At 38.3% G+C, this 19834-nt stretch overlaps 1 protein-coding gene across 2 annotated transcripts in view; it reads left to right on the forward strand.

Moving 5' to 3' along the window:
* The first annotated feature begins 1359 nt into the window (after positions 1-1359).
* Positions 1360-19834, forward strand: part of LOC139471279 (forkhead-associated domain-containing protein 1-like) — a 50110-nt gene continuing 31635 nt past the window's right edge. For both annotated transcript variants that reach the window (XM_071253578.1, XM_071253579.1), the window contains exons 1-5: positions 1360-1715; positions 3085-3291; positions 14952-15264; positions 17148-17263; positions 18764-19003. In XM_071253578.1, coding sequence (XP_071109679.1) covers positions 1620-1715; positions 3085-3291; positions 14952-15264; positions 17148-17263; positions 18764-19003 — 972 coding nt within the window. In that variant the 5' untranslated portion in view covers positions 1360-1619. The remainder of the gene's footprint in view (positions 1716-3084; positions 3292-14951; positions 15265-17147; positions 17264-18763; positions 19004-19834) is intronic.

The raw sequence follows: 19834 nt of genomic DNA on the forward strand, positions 1-19834 counted from the left end.
GTGACTATTTTACACTCCCACATTAATTAGAACCAAGGCCTGTAAAACGTGAGCAAGCAAGCAAAGCAAAGCAAAGCAAAGCAAAGCAAAGCAAGCAAGCAAGCAAGCAAGCAAGCAAGCAAGCAAGCAAGCAAGGCAAGGCAAGGCAAGGCAAGGCAAGGCAAGCAGGCAGGCAAAGCAAGCAAAGCACTTGGGTCAGTTAAATCGTTGATAAAACGTAATTTAATTGAGGAAGCATTTCTTATATTTGAAAAGAAAATTGTTCCGATGCTAATGTATGGAGCTAAGATCTTTGGAATACCAAAACATAGAATGGTATTGAAATAGAACATCGCAGACTTTGTATAATTTGCACTTCATACAGGCTACCGAACTGTATATGCAGTGGCCAATGGTGAATGAGGCATGTATCCATTTCATAACATTTACCATGTGAAATGCATTAAATATTGGCTTGCGTGACAATGCAAATGAGTCAAAACAGAAAATAAATAAATAAATATATTTAGATGTGGACAAAATACTCTTGGTCTTCAACTTGACCGTATGGGTGTTGCTAATATTGAGGATAATACTGTCTAATAATTGAGGATGAAAGTTAGGTGTTATATTTGTTCTCTTCATGCGGGGAATGTTATTCCCAAAGACAGTTAACCATCATTAATTTTGTATAGAAAGGCTCTGTCACTTATAAAAAAATGATACCATGATAAAGTTTGCAACATTTCATATGCGTACGTGTTGACAACAAAAGAAAGTATTAATTAGGTAACTCCTATATAAATATGTCTGATGCAAATGTAGTACAATGGGCCAATTGGCCTTTGTACAATTGAATCTGACAAACTTAGCACATATTGAAACGTATGTAGGCACACATTTATTTATTCCCTAAAAATAATTCTTTTATACATTTTTCTTGTGTTTGAAACCCATTAGAATGTTGAACATTCTTAATATGATAGCAATAAATTGTTTATCGAGGTTAAAATAAATTGTAAATGTGCTCTAATATTATTATTTTTGCGTCTTCTGATTAATAAAAAACGGTATGGGCTTCCCAATAAGCACTTGACTGAATAAGTCGTTTGCCAAATAGTATCCGAATAACGGTCCTGTACAACGCGAGTAAATTTACATAAAATAACCTCAAACCATAGTGTTATATTTTTAACCAAATATAAAGAGAATTCGTTCAACATACCTAATTAACAACGCTCCTAACGTTACAACACTAAACATACATAAGTACATAACTTTGTTTTGAGAAAGCTACTTTCTAAGACCAAAAAATACGTCTCTATGTAAAGTTGTTTACAGTTTCTAGGTTCGAGAGTAAAACTGTTTGGTTGTCACGATGGCAATGAATGACATGCGTGTTGATTTCAAGTTGATGGAGGGAGATATATCTTCTAAATAAATGGACGCTGAGAGGCGATGAATTATAGAGGATGGGTCGGACAAAACAATAGATAATTAATCAGCGGAAAAGAAGAAAGTCAGACCGCAACCTTGCACTCTTGGAATCATATCACCGCACGGGCACCTGCTGACTATATACACGCCCTCAGTTTGCAAGGGACCAAATATCGGCATTACTGTGTTGGAAATCGCCGAAAATGAAAGCATTTTTAAAAGGAGGTGAGGGCATGTTATGCCCGATGGGACCTAAAGTGACAACTATAGGAAGAGAAGGATGTGATATTATCATTCAGGTGTGTTCATAATGGATATGAGATCTCACAGCTTGTCAACGTTTCGTGTAATATTGGATATATTCTTGTGTAAACTTGTACAACAAATCCGACAAATTGATAATTTTGTACAATTCATACAACACTGTGACAACTAGTTATCTTTTAGATTATGTTTATCATAACTCTAATATCGATATTGTGTTGAAATATTATTTCATACCTGTGTGATTATTATCATGATATGGCATTTAACTGGTGTAGGCTCCCTGACAAGATATAGCTCAACAGGTTTGATAATGTGAAATTGATCATAGTGACCGGGTAAACAAACATTAACAATCAGGGTGGAGAGAGTTTTCTAGGTTAAAACTAATATGGTTTATTTAATATATTTACCTCTTCCTTGATATCAGTTTAAACAGTGTCATTAATGTAAACCAATTTCTATGCTATTGTAATCAGCTGATAATTTATGTAAACAATGCATTACACGCATAATTGTTATTGAAATTCCCCCATGATTTGAATTCCTTACTCAATAATTTGAATTTATCAACCATACACAATGCCGATATATCATATCATGTCGATACTGCTAATGTTTAGAGCATTATCTGTCATATGTCAAAATATTTGTTTGGTTTCTGCCACAAACTGACAATATCTGTTCAAAATCTTATAAATTCTAATGTTATGGTCATCCCTGAATGCAAACAATTGTGATACTTTTTTAATATTTTGTGGTATATATAAATCATTACTTGAATTTATTGTACTGGGTTTAAAGCTGTTTTTAACAGTATTCCACTTATATCACGGTGTGTCAGCTTAATGAGGAAGGAAAGACCCAAGTGATGCAAGTCTTAGACGTTTACCACTACAGTGAAACCCACGAGCACGGGTATGGTGCTGACAAATCTAGAAACATAATTGGGGCAAACCGGGATTCAAACCCACAATCATAGGTTTCTGGCATGCCCGAGGGACGCAACTCTGCACAGCAAATTGCAGTGCCTTAGACATGCCCCGTTAAATATAGGATGCTGCTAGTCTTACACCATTTTCATCTTTCATTCAGCTCTCATTTTTCAAAGATGATGATGACGATTATAATTATAAGATCCCAAAAAGTTACCATGCAGAGTTGCTTAAGTGAAACTGTCCTATCTGCTGGTCATGGGTTCGAATCCCCGATTCCCCTTGATAATGATTACTGGTGTGTCTCCACCAAACCCTGATACAAGTGTGGTTTTACAGTATTAAATGTCTACTGTTACTTCCACATGTCGTGGCATATCTGAAATACAGTTCAAAGTGGCGTTATAACCTCCTCGCTCCGATTCCAAGCATTTTTCGCTGCTCTGACACAACATGTTCATATTTCCAGATGCCCGGAGTGGACGCTCAGCACGCTGTTATAGAATTTCACGATCAGGAGGATTGCTGGGTAATCCAGGACTTAAACACAGCACAGGGTACATATGTGAATGACTGTCGGATACAGAACGCCACGGTGCGGGTACAGACCGGCGATATTATCCGATTCGGTTACAATGGCACTCCATATGAATTTCAGCATGAAAACACGAATACAGTAAGTACTTCTGAATATCAGTATCATCATTTTATTAATCATTAACAGCAGCAATATGCCGTTAACTATGTTGCAGTCATTTGTTCTTTAAGACACCTTTAGACTCAAACATCAAATGTGTTTGTTTTTTCAGCAGTGACTTGAAAAATATTGAATTATGTATTTTCTGTGTGAACACTAGAATCAGACTTGGATGCTTTTTTGTGTGTGTGTATGCAAAAACCTTAATCAATAATCCATGGAGAGATGGAAACCACAAATTTATATGTTCTTTATCCGGTAAAAAAAAAATATGATAAATACATCACACAGAGTCAGTCCTTAAAGATATAGGTAAAGATTGAATTAATTTATCTTCCGTTTTACTTTTCTTTGTTAATAAGATATTTACTTTTTACATATTTTCTTGTTAAATAGATGAAGAATGAGGCTGTAACTGATATATTAAAAGAAACATTCGCAAACAGTGGGGTAGATTCTGGAATGGTGAAAAAGATAATGATCTAGTCTGAAATATGTTTTTTGCAAAATCTGAAAAATTTACCTGACGTCTTTAGCATGTCTAGCTGAAGAATGCTACTTGTGAAAAGTGATTTATGAAACCTCAGTGATGTTTCATCTATTGGCAAAACAAAGTATTTCATTCAGCAAACATACTGGATTTAAACAAAAGCTAAACCAAAGTGTACTCTCAACTCAATATGTATTCACTAATGTTAGGACACATACATTCCAAGCTGACACAGCACAAAGACTGTCATTAACCAGTCTGTATTCATAGGGCTTTAAGACCGCCTCTGTGGTAGAGTTGTTTGGTTGGTTGGTTTGTTGTTTATCGCCGCACTCAGCAATATTCCAGCTATATGCGATCTGTAAATAATCGAGTCTGGACCAGACAATCCAGTGATTAATTAATATCATGAGCATCAATCCACACAGTTGGGATCGATTACATGCATCAACCAAGTCAGCGAGCCTGACCACCCTATTGTGTTAGTCGCCTCTTACGACAAGCACAGTCACCTTCTAATGGTAGAGTGTCCGCCCGGAGAGCGGAAGGTCCAGGGTTCGATCCCTGGCTGCATCATACAAAAAGATGGTACTTGTTGTTACCCTGTCTGGTGCTCGGCATTAAGGGGCTAAAACAAGGACTGGTCGGCTGGGAGTCAGTATACTGTGTCTGAGTGGGGTATTCATGTTAAACTGGGGCATGGTAGCATGGTGGGCTAGCACTATAAATCGGCATCAGTCCGGACTAATACAAGAGGCCACACAAACACACACACGTGCATGCATGTCGCTATATAAGTGCAATAATCTTGGACGCGACGTTAAAACCCATCTCACCTCGTGGGACTTTCTTGCAGTAAATGACACATATTTCATACCCCTGAAAGAATGACTGATATATCACTACAAACTTTTAGATTTACGTTGACCAAATATTTTTAGAATATGAAACAAAACGGGGCTATAATGCTGCACATGAAGGTCATATTTTGCACTTTAAGTAACAGGGGAAAAGACCGTACTCCCTTTTACAATTTTATTCTGTATCCTATTTTCCCAATGTTCTCATTGTATATCTTTAAGACCAGAGTAAATGACCTCAACAAGTTGTATAGAATATCCATGACAAGCCATTCCAGCACACGGCTGGGTCAGTAACGACCCCGGCACAATGTGCACATTGTTAGGCCTGAAATTAAAGACAGAGTTGTATTGACTATGTCAGGTGCAAGACTGGTGATTTATCCTTTATTGTGTGACTGTCGTGGAGCTGTTGTGTCATGCCCTTATAGTTGCCATGGTAATACATAGCCTTCTGATTCTTCTCAGTGGAGGGGTAAAAAATATAATTCATTAGCATGTGTACTCTGTTGTCTCACTTAATACCATTATTTTCCCAAGACTTAAATTTAAAAAAGTAAATAAATCTTCAAAGTAGACAAACAATTCATCATTTTTGTCCACTTTGTCATCTGTAAATTTCTAAGAAATGCTTATAAAAAAATTATAATAAATCATCAATTACAATATGTGCAAAGGAAAAAATTGTCAAATTTTTGTCATTTAAATATTCACAGCACAATTCAGTAAATTTTACTTATTTCATGTATTTATTATTGTCTTTTTGAGTGAAATTTGTAAAAACAAGCAATTAATGAGATTGTTAGTGTTTCAATGCCTATTGCTTCTATGGCTTTTTGTTATATTTCATCATAATGCTAAATGAGCATTTCATTAAAATGTTCAATAGGATTCCAAGATGCGTATTATTTCAATGGAACAACTTATTACTAGTGATTAACAGACTATAACCTGAAGCCACTGACCCTAGCACCATAGCTGTTATCATCAACAGTGTATTGTCCGTATATTATGCCACTAGCATACATTTGTTGTGACCCGTGAAGATCCAGAGTAGAATAGGTCTTCAGCAACCCATGCTTGCCGTAAAAGCCGATTTTGCTTGTGGTAAGAGACGACTAACGGGATCAGGTGGTCAGGCCTGCTGACTTCGTTGATGCATGTCATTGTATCCCAACTGCATGGAACGATGTTCATGATATCAATCACTGGATTGTCTGGTCCAGACTTGATCATTCACAGACCACTGTCATAAAACTGGAAAATTGCTGAGTGTGGCGTAAAAGAACAATCCAACATTTGTTCCACTTTTAAATAAACCAGCCATGTAACATGTTAAAAGAACAACCCTGTTTAAAACAAACAAACAAACAAAGGCTGTTCCACTGATACATCGTCAGGGTTACTGTGGAATATTAGAAGAAAATTTGGCCATGCAAGTAAACTGGAATGCCTGGCGTGGGAGGCGGAGCACAACGTCCTGGGTCTGCCAGTTTGTCCCGGTGTAGACCCCCTTTAGAAACGTTGTAGTTTTTATAGCATGGAGGTATTGCTATACTTACAAGGGTTTACATTGTAGGTATTTACACAGTTATGAAAGTATTGATTGTGCTTATCAGGCCCGGACAAAGGCAGACATTGAACATATAACATAGGAGCCGGGTTGTGTCATGTAGCGGGGATTAAGCCGTGTCAAGTGTGTACAGAGGTGTTGTCGGAGAGACAAACTTGCATACACTAAACTTTCTCTTAACAACAGGGTGGTGTAGTGGTGAAAGCGTTCGCCCACCATGCCTAAAAGCTGAGTTTGATTCTCCACCTTGGTACAATGGGTACCCTTGCTATGTTATGGCTGGAATACTGTGAAAGGCACAAAAGCCAACACACTTAACAACAGTCTCCGTGGCAACGCTACATTCAGGCCTCAAAACTGCGATTGTTTTAATTGACATTCTAATAATATTTTTTTAAGCAGTCACCACTTTCCATTATGGTGAAGGAAAGTAAATATATACTTCACCAAAGCTTTTATTTAACTTATTTTGTCTTGACACTGCTAAAAACATACATCAAAATGACGTTGTGCTATAAAGACACAGAAGGAAAGGACAATGATGGAGTGTGGTTATAGTAGCGGTTGCTAAGTGACACTCACGACAAGACTGCCTGAAAGTGTGGTACCAGCTGGCATTGATTTTTTCTTTGAAATACGATACAATAGATGCGAGTTGGCGGCATACTTTTTTGTGGTGGTACCACTCCTGGTGTTTTTATGCTTATGGTGTGGGGTGTGTGAGAGTAAAAAGACGCAAACTTTCATTATTATAATCATAACTTTTGGAATCCTGTGATAATTTCATCTCACCTTTGATAGCATTCAAAATAGCATTAGGCTGGATTTTTTCAAAAAACTTTTTTAGATTTCTTTTCTTTTCTTTTGTAGTACACAAACAATAAGTTTACAGAAGATAGTTCACATACAATCTTAAATACATGCAAGTTACAAAGTACATCTGTTGATGATAACAAACAAACCTTTTTTTAAACTTGGTTTACAAGTCTGCTGACAAAAAAAATGGAATGTGGACTAGATCAGAACCATGTAAAATGTTTAAAAGAATTCATATACTGTCGCTATCATTAAAAATAAATGATTTAAGACACTATAATTAAAACCTGTTGAACATCAAACTTAAAATGTTCAAAACACACTGAATGATGATTCATTGAGACAGATTGGAAAGTGTAGATTCAATGATCTATTGCATGAAACAGCTGATTCAGCCTAAACATTTGTTGTTTCTCTACACCTTCTATCTACTTAACATTTTGAGGTAATAAAATATAATATTTGAAAACAGAATTATTATTTTTATTTTTTAACCTACCAAATTGATTTTTGGGTCAAAAATCCATATCCCCTCCAAAAAAGGCCTGGTGTTAAACCCCAGCTGCCATTCACAGTACTAGGGAATAAATGATAATATCATATCAGATTTAAACTGAGAAACCAAATAAAGACAATGAGGCGCTACAGAGCTACAGATAAGCTGTGTATTTGAGTAAAATACTCCCCAGATATATTCAAAACCCACTTACTACCAGTTATCTTACGTACTGAAACGCATGTTTTTAATGAAAAACTTAAAAAACAGCACACATAAATACCCAATGAAGCTTTTTCAGCATGCGTACAACGGAGCTTATTTCTGAAACACAGTTATGAACTAATTTACTTTCTGAGTCAAGCCTATATATTTAGAACAGTTTTATACATCTAAAACATTATTTCATTATTTTAAGTCTTAAAATGTTCACTTATTTCTGAAAAACCCAATAGAGTGATGAATGGATGAGTGAAAAAATATTGTTACCCAATGAAAAATGTTATAACCCAATTAAAATAGAAAAACTCAATTGCTCAAAAAGTTATCGGGAGCTCTGGCATTCCCTGTCATTATTTTCACATTCTATATTACAGCTGAGAATGTTCATGATAGAAATCTATTGCAATCCATTGTAAATGTTGTCCTGTAGGATTTGATACCAGGCTTTGTGTTATCGTTCCAACTTTAACCGGGTGCATGAATTTATCACCAAACATACCAGAGGACACAGAGGTTATAAAATCTTGGTGCAAGTTGTATGACATGTTTGAACAAGTATAGTAGAAAGTGTAAGAAATATGACATTGACGATAAACTTGACAATGACAACAGTGATGCAAATGGGATAATTATTTCACTTACCGTATTCAACGTAATAAGTGCCCCGCTCCAATAAGCGCCCACGGCGATATTTGCTATTATATTTGCTAGTGAGCAATCCGAATTTGCACCCTTCTGATTGACAATGTACACAAGACTTATTTATTTGCTTATAATACGCACTCGTGTGTTATATGCACCCTTAATTATGGGCAATTAAATTCTGGAAAAATATGTCTGTCGTATATAAACATTTCAGGCTGTTTGCATAAACCACGAAGTTTTTCTTTCAACTCTGTTTTTTTCACCAAAATAATATTCTAATAAGAGCCCCCTATTTCTAATTTTGAGAGCGCCCTGGGCACTTATTATGTTGAATACGGTTTGTTTGTTTGTTTGTTGTTTAACTCTGCACTCAGCAGTATTTCACTTATGTGAATAATTGAAACAGGCTGAGAATGACATCATCGGTAGTTTATATTTCTTTCACTTATGTAAATAATGTTGATTTGAATTGACTTAAATGAATTAAAACTTAAAGTTTTTACATGTTTTCATTTTGCATTTTTAATTTTGCTTTGTTTTAGTTGCTTTATCGATTGAGAGGCCCTTTGGTATGATTATGAATATAGTCAAACTCTTACTGCGTAAATCTCTTAGCTTCTCCTTTAGATGTTATATGCCCTTTTCAATGTCATTAAACTTTGCATGGAATCTTAAAAGTTTCTCATCTGAAATCTTTCTATTTCGACAATATTTTTCATAGTTGTCAATATGTCAGTGACCTCAGTGTCAGTGACGTCAGTGTCAGTGACCTCAGTGTCAGTGACCTCGATCATTCATTTGTAGAATGATATATTTTGGCTCAGACTTTTTTTTTGCTGATTATATTTATCACACTGGAAGAAACTGAAGTTGATATTACAATATAAAATTGAGTTAGTTTCTATTTGTGTTTGTTTGTTTGTTGTTTAACGCAGCTCTCAGCATTATTCCAGCTATATGACGGCAGTTTGTAATAAATAAAGTCTGGACCAGATAATCCAGTGATTGACATCATGAGCGACAGTCCACACAATTGGGATACGATGACATGTATCAACCAAGTCACTGAACCTGACCACCCGAACCATATACTGACCTCTTACAACAATTGACCCGTGAAGATCGGTGTTAGAATAGGTCTTCAGCAACCCATGCTTGCCGTAAAAGGCGACTATGCTTGCCGTAAAAGGTGACTTACGGGATCGGGTGGTCAGGCTCGCTGACTTGACTGATGCATGTCATCGATCCCAATTGCGTGGATCGATGTTCATGATGTCAATCACTGGATTGTCTGGTACAGACTCTATTATTTACAGACCGCCGTCATATAGCTGAAATATTGCTGCGGCATTAAACAACAAACCAACAAACAAATCTTACAACAATTGGGGATTGCTGGGGATGTATATTCCTAAACGGAATCACCACCAATCTATGGTGTCATGGGTGGCCAAGTATGTTGCGTCTCTAAGGTTTGCCAGGGATGTATTATCGTGTGTTCGATTCCTGGTCCACCAGCATTGCTTTATCAGTATTATACTTGTGCTCGTGGGTTTCAACAAAGTTCTAAGACGTTGTCAACTCACATAGCTGAAATACTGTTCAAAGCAATGTTAAGCTTAACGCACTGTTTTATTTTAATCTGCTATGTCTCTAATGGTGAATGATATACCGACATTTTGTATTAACCAGTGTAAAGGCATCAAAAGATCGCTCATGTTGCTTGGTAGTTTTAATGAAAGTAAGAATCATTAGAGAGGCTATGGCGGCAACTTCTATACAAGTGCATTTTAAATCTCCAAACGTAATTTAGTAAGGAGTTTTGATTTATGAGCTGTAGACAGGGTAAACAGGAACATAGATGATCAAAGTTAATTTTGTTATTTTGTTCCAGGCAGAGCAGAAGAAAGAGCCATGCTCCTTAAGATACATATTTCTTTCAGAATTTGGCTGATTAACATTTCTCTCAAAAGTACCCCTTTTGTTCACAATTCGCAGGAATGTCCAGATTTAAAATCTGATCCAGTGCAGCATTTTGCTGGGGTGAGATTGTGTGAGGTCACATGACATGCTGTGTGATATATAACATATAACATCATATACACCTGTATTATACACCGAGGTCTCTCATCTGTGGCATATTGTAGAGTTACTTGCAGAAAGGATGAATCAAGTCTCCAATGATATACACATGACGTTATTATATATCACGATGAGAATGACACACACATGACGTTATTATATATCACGATGAGAATGACATACACATGACGTTATTATATATCACGATGAGAATGACATACACATGACGTTATTATATATCACGATGAGAATCACGTACACATGACGTTATTATACATCACGATGAGAATCACGTATACATGACGTTATTATATATCACGATGAGAATCACGTATACATGACGTTATACATCACAATGATAATCACGTATACATGACGTTATTATACATCATAATGAGAATGACATACACGTGATGTTATTATACATCACGAGAATCACATACACATGACGTTATTAAACATCACGAGAATCACATACACATGACGTTATTAAACATCACGAGAATCACGTACACATGACGTTATTAAACATCACGAGAATCACATACACATGACGTTATTATACATCACAATGAGAATCACGTACAAATGACGTTATTAAACATCACGAGAATCACATACACATGACGTTATTATACATCACAAGAATCACATACACATGACGTTATTAAACATCACGAGAATCACGTACACATGACGTTATTATGTCACCTTTGTGTATGACACATGATGTTATCCATATCTTGGAGGAAAATAGTGTATCCCAAATTGTGAAGTACTGACCCCTTTAGGACGTTTTATACTCTATTGTTAATGAGGTAATACTAATACAAGATATAACGTCTTTATTCCTTAAATTTGTGAGCTTGCTTGTGTAAGATTCACATGTGATATATACAACATATAGGAGAATACAACATGGATATGAGACTTACCCAGGACCTGACATATATCTGATATATAGTTCTACCTCTGTTTTGATATGCCATCTTCCGGTATATCATGATATATCTACTTCTGATATATATGATATATCTACCCCTAATATGAGACATCTTCTGATATATCATGATGTATCTACTTCTGATTTATATATTTCCTCTCATGTTGATAACCATGTATTTACCTCTGACATTTTGATATATCTACCTCTTGTATATCATGATATATCCCTATCTGATATAATGATATATCCCCTCTGATTTAACATTTAACACTACATGTGTATCATTCTCTATATAATCCGATTATGACGTTATATTCAACTATAAACAGTTATATGTAGCATAGAGGAATATGCATGTCTTTTTGTATGGTCTGAACTAACAGCCTTTCCACACACTTTTCTGTAACAGCGTTTGATGTCTTTTGTTTTCACAATATGATATTCATTTTTTAACTTATTTAATGTTAACTGTTATCTGTCGTCTTTAAAAATGTATGATCGGTGGTCTAAATGAAAAAAACATGATTAGATCCAGTTTATTTTTAGTCTGTTGTATTTGCATTTGAAGATGTGATAGGGATGTTTATTAATCTATGCTTCAATTAAAATAAGACCCATGAAGACCTGGGGTAGAATAGGTCTTCAGCAACCCATGCTTGCCATAAAAAGCGACATTGCTTGTCGTAAGAGGCGACTTATGGGATCGGGTGGTCAGACTTGCTGACTTGGTTGATGTATGTCATCGTATCCCAATTGCGTAGATCAGTGATCATGATGTAAATCACTGGATTGTCTGGTCCAGACTCGATTATCTACAGACCGCCGTCATATAGCTGGAATATTGCTGAGTGTGGTGATAAACAACAAACAAACAAACAAACATTAAAAATAAATCACACGATGAAGTAGTCGTCAGTTGTTATGGTCATGATGATGTAGAAAACAGAAGACATTTTTTGTAATAACTGCGTTCAGTGAAGTCGTGTGTTGTGCCTCATCATGGCTATTGTACAATCGTTGTGTTGGCTGCAGCTGTTGTCGACAGACATGCAATAGAGTACTGGCCTGTGACATGAACATGATCTAATTACTCACCTGTCTGTTTGACGAGGGAGCGACGTGATACACCTGACAGATCCCATGAAAAAAACATAGGGGCTATATCTAATTAGCCTGTCGGCCTCAGACTGACATGGTCTCCCTGCGATGGTTTAATGCTGGATGTTGTTTGTTATTCATGGACTTATGTTTAATGGCGAAAGGTAAAGACAGATACTTTCTGTTGATGTTTTCATTGTTTGAAATTTAAAATATTTTTAGATTATTTAAATGAAATTCATTTGAGTATTTAATTGAGTATTTAATTTGTATTAAATCTGTATTAAATCTAAAACAATTTGTATCCTTTTGAATGTTAAGTTTATGAACAGTGGGCACAATAACGTCACAGGTTGGAGATTCCAGCCTAGTTCGTCAAGGGTGGAAACTGGACTTTCATAGTCAGTGAACTCACTTCTTTAAAATCAGACCTCAGTTCTTGCTACCGCTAAACAAAGATCTGAGGACGTCAGACCGACCTTGCGCGAACTTTGACCGACCAATGAAATGACCAATCAGAAGGCAGCTTTATCGTGCTTTACAGCACTAATTTCAAAATGGTAACTACGCTTCGAAACATATTTTGACAAATTCTCGATTACAAATTTGAAACCTAAACAAAAGAACATTCTGGAATGGCTAATAGATAGTCTAGATTGTATGGATTCGGTCGTTAAACCCATAACTATCGTTCGGAGTTAAAGTTTTCGAGGTTGCATGATTAGAAATCACATTCCGACTGTCACTTTCATAATCTGGTAAGCGATGCTCTGACTGGTGGGATGAAAGGTCGTTCTGACATGACGCCTAATGGGATGTCCTCAGATCTTTGTTTAGCGGTAGCAAGAACTGAGGTCTGATTTTAATGAGATTGCGCCTTTGCCTTGGGAAGACGGGTATATTGAAGTACATATCGTAACATATTACAATACAATTGTTTTGAAACTTGTGAATATCTACAATGTAGATGACAAAGTGTGTTATGAAATTTGAGGTAGTCTCACTGCAGATTTAGATACCTCTTATTTTTCAATATATATTCAACATTAAACTGCCCTGTACAACAGCTGGAAGACTGAAGCATACTTGTGACTTTAAGAGAACCTTTTGCTTTCAATTTGAAGGAGATTAACAAATGATGCATTGGGAGCGTTTTATCTGAAGCTGAGATACAAATCTCCGTAATCCTTTATTCAGGGATTCTCTCTAGCACCTGATACGAGGCTTTGAAAGATTGAAATACGCCGTGGGCTGGCATGTTGTTTACCTGTAGAGTTCTCTCACTCAGAAGATATTTTGATTTTGAGCTGTGGTACTGGAAAATGGCTACACATGTACAATGTTTTAAAATAAGTTTGAATGTCAATGTACCCTAGGCATAACCCTTATGAATAATACAATTAAAGATTTAGGAGTCTTTCGATTGTAGTCCTTCAGCAAAAACAAAATCTCACTAAAATCAGATCTAAGTTCTCACTATGCTAAACAAAGATCTGAGGACATCCCATTACGGGTCACGTCAGAACGACCTTTCATCCAACCAATCAGAGCGTCGCTTACCAGAGCATGAAAGTGACAGTTGGAATGTGTTTTCTAATCATGCAACCATGAAATACTTAACACGGGGTATTCCGAACGACAGTTACGGGTTTTATGATTATATCCATACAATCTAGGCCATCTATAAGCCATTCCAGAATGTTCTTCTTGTCAGTTTTAATTTTTTTAATCGAGAATATGTCAATATATGTTTCGAAGCATATTCGCCAGTTTGGCAGATTTTTAAAGAAATGTTCCTTTTTTTGGACTGTTTGTTAATTAGATCATGTTTTTCGCTTTTAGATCCACCATCCTCATCCATATATCAGCCTTTCCCTCACAAATCAATCATCAGCTGTTCGCTTTCGCTTTGACATTTGAGCGTCAGTAATGAGTCACCCAAAAAAATAAATTTAAAACTAATTATCTCCCTTTAAAAACTAGTTTTGTTACCTGTTGCGCAAACACACTTCTTCCTGTTTCTGTAACAGACAGTTGTCAAGTGTGTCATCTATTTGTGATATGTTCCTGACATGGGACATGTGTGAAGCCCATTTCTGCTGTCCCCCGCCGTGATATTGCTGGAATATTGCTAAAAGGGGCGTAAAACCATACTCACTCACTCACTCATTCTTTGTGATATGAGCGACAAGTATTTAGTTGTTATTACTTTGATTGTGTGAGAGATGAAACTGAAATTTAGGTTCAAAATGATCTTGAAACGATAAGAGATGAATTGATACGATTGAAATGTTTGTACTCGTCCGGCACATGCTGCCACTCGTCAGTACGGGCGGACGATTTGAGTTTTGGGGCCCTGGAGTGGTATGTTGTTTCCTGGTCAACCTCATGTCCTTGTCTGCCCCCTCTAGGTGCTGTATCCCCCCGTGCAGCCCCGCCCAGGGTCGGCCTGGCCCCAGCCAATCACCATCTACGACCAGCAGCAGCAACATCAGCAACAGCTGCACAGCACCACCAACCTGCCGTACCTTGCAACATCCACAGCACCTCCAGCCTCTGTCACCTGGACAGGGACGACCCAGGGGCCACTGCCCCGCCCCCCACTCAGGTCACGCCCACTGTCAGCGGGGGCGTCGGCTGTAAGACGAGGACCATGTGACATGAGGTTTGCGGGCGTGACCGGGCCACCTGTTGGGGGTCCGTTGCCAAGGAGCAATTCAGGGGGTAAGATTTGATTTGTTAATTGTTGAAGACACATAAAAGACACACATTTCACAATTTTTTTTCTTAAGTGTTCCTACTCTAATACGGAACTGTCATAATCAGATCTAACTGCCTCAGGGTCTAACTGCCTCACGGTCCAACTGCCTCAGGGTCCAACTGCCTCAGGGTCTAAATGCCACAGGGTCTAAATGCCACAGGATCTAACTGCCTCAGGGTCTAACTGCCTCAGGTTCTAACTGCCTCAGGGTCTAACTGCCTCAGGGTCTAACTGCCACAGGATCTAACTGCATCATGATCTAACTGCCTCATGATCCAACTGTCTCATGATCCAACTGCCCAGGATCTAACTGCCTCAGGGTCTAACTGCCCCAGGATCTAACTGCCCAGGATCTAACTGCCACAGGATCTAACTGCCTCAGGATCTAACTGCCCAGGATCTAACTGCCACAGGATCTAACTGCCCAGGATATAACTGCCACAGGATCTAACTGCCCAGGATCTAACTGCCTCAGGGTCTAACTGCCACAGGATCTAACTGGCTCATGATCTAACTGCCTCATGATCTAACTGCCACAGGATCTAACTGCCCCAGGATCTAACTGCCCAGGATCTAACTGCCTCAGGATCTAACTGCCCAGGATCTAACTGCCCAGGATCTGACTGCCTAAGGGTCTAACTGCCTCTGGGTCTAACTGCCCCATGATCCAACTGCCTCAGGTTTCAACTGCCTCAGGATCTAACTGTCTCAGGGTCTAACTGGCCAGGATCGGACTGCCCAGGGTGTATAAGGGTACAATGAAAAGGAAGGCAGCTGACTCTCTATCTCAATTTTACAAGTGCCTTATGATTATCTGGGTCATGGTGCCAAGTTTGAAGATGGAACAAGCATATTGTCTTCTTGGCACACAATTCCAAAGGCAGTGTTTATGAGTCTTATGTACCCTGTATGTGATGAAAAAAGGCATTTTTGTCACTGTTGTTTCCTAAAAAAATGAATACTTGACAGACAACGTTGTAATTTCCTTCTTCTGTCAGGACCCGTGAAGATCAGGGTTAGAATAGGTCTTCAGCAACCCAAGCTTTTCTCCCCGTGAAGATCCGGGGTAGAATAGGTCTTCAGCAACCCAAGCTTGTCTCCCCATGAAGATCCGGGGTAGAATAGATCTTCAGCAACCCAAGCTTGCCGTAACAGGAAACTATGCTTGTCGTAAGAGGCGACTAACGGGATCGGGTGGTCAGGCTTGATGCCTTGGTGGATGCATGTCATCATATCCAAATTATGTGGATCGATGCTCATGATGTCAATCACTGGATTGTCTGGTCCAGACTGGATTATTTACAGATCGCCATCATATAGCTGGAATATTGCTAAGTGTGGCGTTAAACAACAAACAAACAAACAAACAAACATCTGTCGAACAACTAGACAGGAAGTGGCTGTACAAACACGTGGCTAATTGCGGCCCTCCGGCCTCGACTGCTATACAGCCAGGGTTAGAAAAGACCACTGGTCAGTTAGTCTGAGACAAGTGAAAATCCAGAGGGACTAGTTGTTTGTAACAAAATCTAGCTATTTTTTCATAATCCACTCGTCTGAAATGAGCTCCAAACAAGTAGATACGACCTCTGTGTGTACACCAGACAGCTGAGCCACACACACCCTCGGGCGTGTTTTATTATTAGTTCATGAATAGTGCTTTTTATTTCAAAAGTAATTGCAATTATTATGTCTTTTAAGTCTTTCATGGATTTGAATGTAATGTGTCTTGTGGGGAGGTTTCTCTGTGAGGAGGTTTCTCTGAGAAGAGGTTTCTCTGGGAGAAGGTTTCTCTGTGCGCCATGCTGGCCAGTGTTCAATGTTAGTGTTTTTATCTGTGACACAGTGGGATGGATGGGGTCCACACAATCATCTATCAACACACAGAGGATGCAGCAAGCGCCGCCACCAACGCCGCAGCAAGCACCCTGTCCTGATCTACTGCAGCTGATGCAGGAGAAGGTAGGTCACATGACACTTAGGTTCCAGGTTCTATTGGTTCGAGGGGCGGTCGGGTAGCCTAGTGGTTAAAGCGTTCGCTCGACACGCCAAAGACCCGGGTTCGAATCCCAACATGGGTACAATGTCTGAAGCCCATTTCTGGTGTCCCCCGCCCTGATATTGCTAGAATATTGCTAAAAGCGGCGTAAAACCATACTCACTCACTCATTATTGGTTCGCCATGGTTACAAGCATCCTTGATGAGCTAGTATTTTGTTACTAGGGCTGTGACAGCTAACTCGGGTACTGGGGTCGGGTGGGTACCGAGGAGGACCAGGGTACCCACAGGACTTCCCAGACCTGTAGTTAGTCACGTGATATATTGTTTAATGACTAAAATTATCCAGAACTCTATGGTTACACTACAAGTCAGTAATGTTCGCATTTCTTTCTGACTATGCACGCATTCGTTCTGACTTTCATATGTTTGAATAAAGATAAAGTTTCAGTCAATTTCAGTGTATACATGACAAGATCATTTCAAATGTGTATGTAAATACATTTTGCTAAGTCTACGGTCAAACTATTCCCCATCTGACATTTTGTACCTGATCTTGAGACCCATAGCGGGGTAGGGAATTAAGTGGTTGGGTACCTGGGTAGTAAATTTAGACTCGTCCCAGTCCTAATAAATACGCTTGACCCTTTCGAAACCATAGCCTCATTTTGAGTATTGTTTGAATGGCATAATGCTAATAATAGCTAATATTATAAATATTATGATAACACCAGTATTTGAGCCCACCTCTGTAGCCCAGTGGATAGAGCGAGAGCATCTGCCTGGAGAAAGGATGGTCGGTTGTTCAATCCCTGGCCTCATCGTACCAAAAAGTGTGAAAAGCTGGTACTTGTTGTTTCCCTGCCTGGCGTTCAGCATGAGGGGCTGAACCAAGGACTGGTCGGCTGAGAGTCACTGCATTGTGGGGTATCCACGTTAAAAATTAGGCTTGGTATCTCAGTGGGTAAGCACCGTAGGAACAGAAGTAGTCTGGACTAATACAAGCACTGGCACACACACAAAGACACACACATGCATGCACGTCGCTATAAAAGCGATATGAGCTGAACGTCTAGGTTTGATTCCCAACATTGATACACTATCTTTATGGTTCTTCGTGTCTACCCGGGGCAGTAGGGTAGCCAAGTGGTTGAAGCGTTCATTTGTCACATCGAAGACCCGGGTTCGATTCCCGACATGGGTACAATGTGTGAAGCCCATATCTGGTGTCCCCTGCTGTGATATTGCTCGAATATTGCTCAAAGCGGCGTAAAACCTCACTCACTCACTCGTGTCTACAAAGTGGAAACATCCTATGTTGGGTGGTCCAGTGGGTTAGTGTGTTCACTTGTCATGGAGAAGGTCTGGGTTTGATTCCCATGCTTGATGTCCCCAAACCATGACACATATCCTATAAACTGTCCACTAACTCTAACCAAATTCCGTTTCATAATTTCTTCCAGGAGCAAAAAATTCTACAGTTGACAGAAGAAAACAGCCGACTGCGTGTAGGTGAATTTGACGCCTACCGTAAAGAACAGCTGATTCAACAGCTGCAACAGGAGAATGGACAGCTGCAGAATAAACTTCATCAAGAGCCGTCCGTCATCATGGGCGGAGACGTAGACGTCACTTCGAAGCTACTGGTGCTAGAGGCGGAGGTGAACGCCCGAAAGGACGAGGTCGCGTCACTCAAGGAACAGGTAGGTGTCACAGGTGTTCTTTCATATTATGTTCAGTGTATACCCCTGGAAAATTATTAAGCACCACCCCTTCATACTTCCATATTTTTCGAACTTTCGTGTATATTGGTAACTAAGGCAACTGAAATGGTAGCAACTGAGAACATTTACAAAACATATCATTAGATAATCAATTCGGTTTCTGTATTTCAATATGAGTATGTAACTTTGTAAATGAAAAGTTTTGTTTTGTCATTTAAAAAGGAAAGGGTTCCATTAAAAAACTGATTATTTTTTATGGAGATATACAGTAGTTGGTGCTTAGCTCTTGTCCAGGTTCCATATGTGTGTTTCATATATCTTACTACATATTTGTCTGTGGTTTGGGTATTAATTTGCAAGAAATACAAAGTAGAAATGGTATTATGGGTTAGTTTGTATATTGTCACAAAGGTTTTTTTTAGTTAATAAATTTAAAAATAAATGTTATTGATATATAGTCCAGTATATTTTTTTGTTTTTCATACAAGTTTTCCTTAAACATGTTAAACAGTAAGACTTGAATATGAAAATGATTGAGGCTAATTATCATCTACTGTAACCTATTTGGCATATTTCTTCAATAAAATCCATTAAACAAGAAATTGATTTTCCTTGCCTAACATGGATAGCATGTGGTTATTTCATGTATAATTTGTTATGAGCACAGAGACAACTGATTGTTTAGCATGTACTAATGATTTGTAGAGGGTATTATTTTGTGTGGTGTGGTGGAATGTGTCAGATACTAATTATGTTGTCATGGAAACAGGCTGTCACAGTTCACTTACCTCATAAAATGACATATATTTT

The sequence above is a fragment of the Haliotis cracherodii genome, unplaced genomic scaffold (assembly GCF_022045235.1).
Source record: "Haliotis cracherodii isolate W230 unplaced genomic scaffold, xgHalCrac1.p SCAF_22, whole genome shotgun sequence".
Lineage (NCBI taxonomy): Eukaryota > Metazoa > Mollusca > Gastropoda > Lepetellida > Haliotidae > Haliotis > Haliotis cracherodii.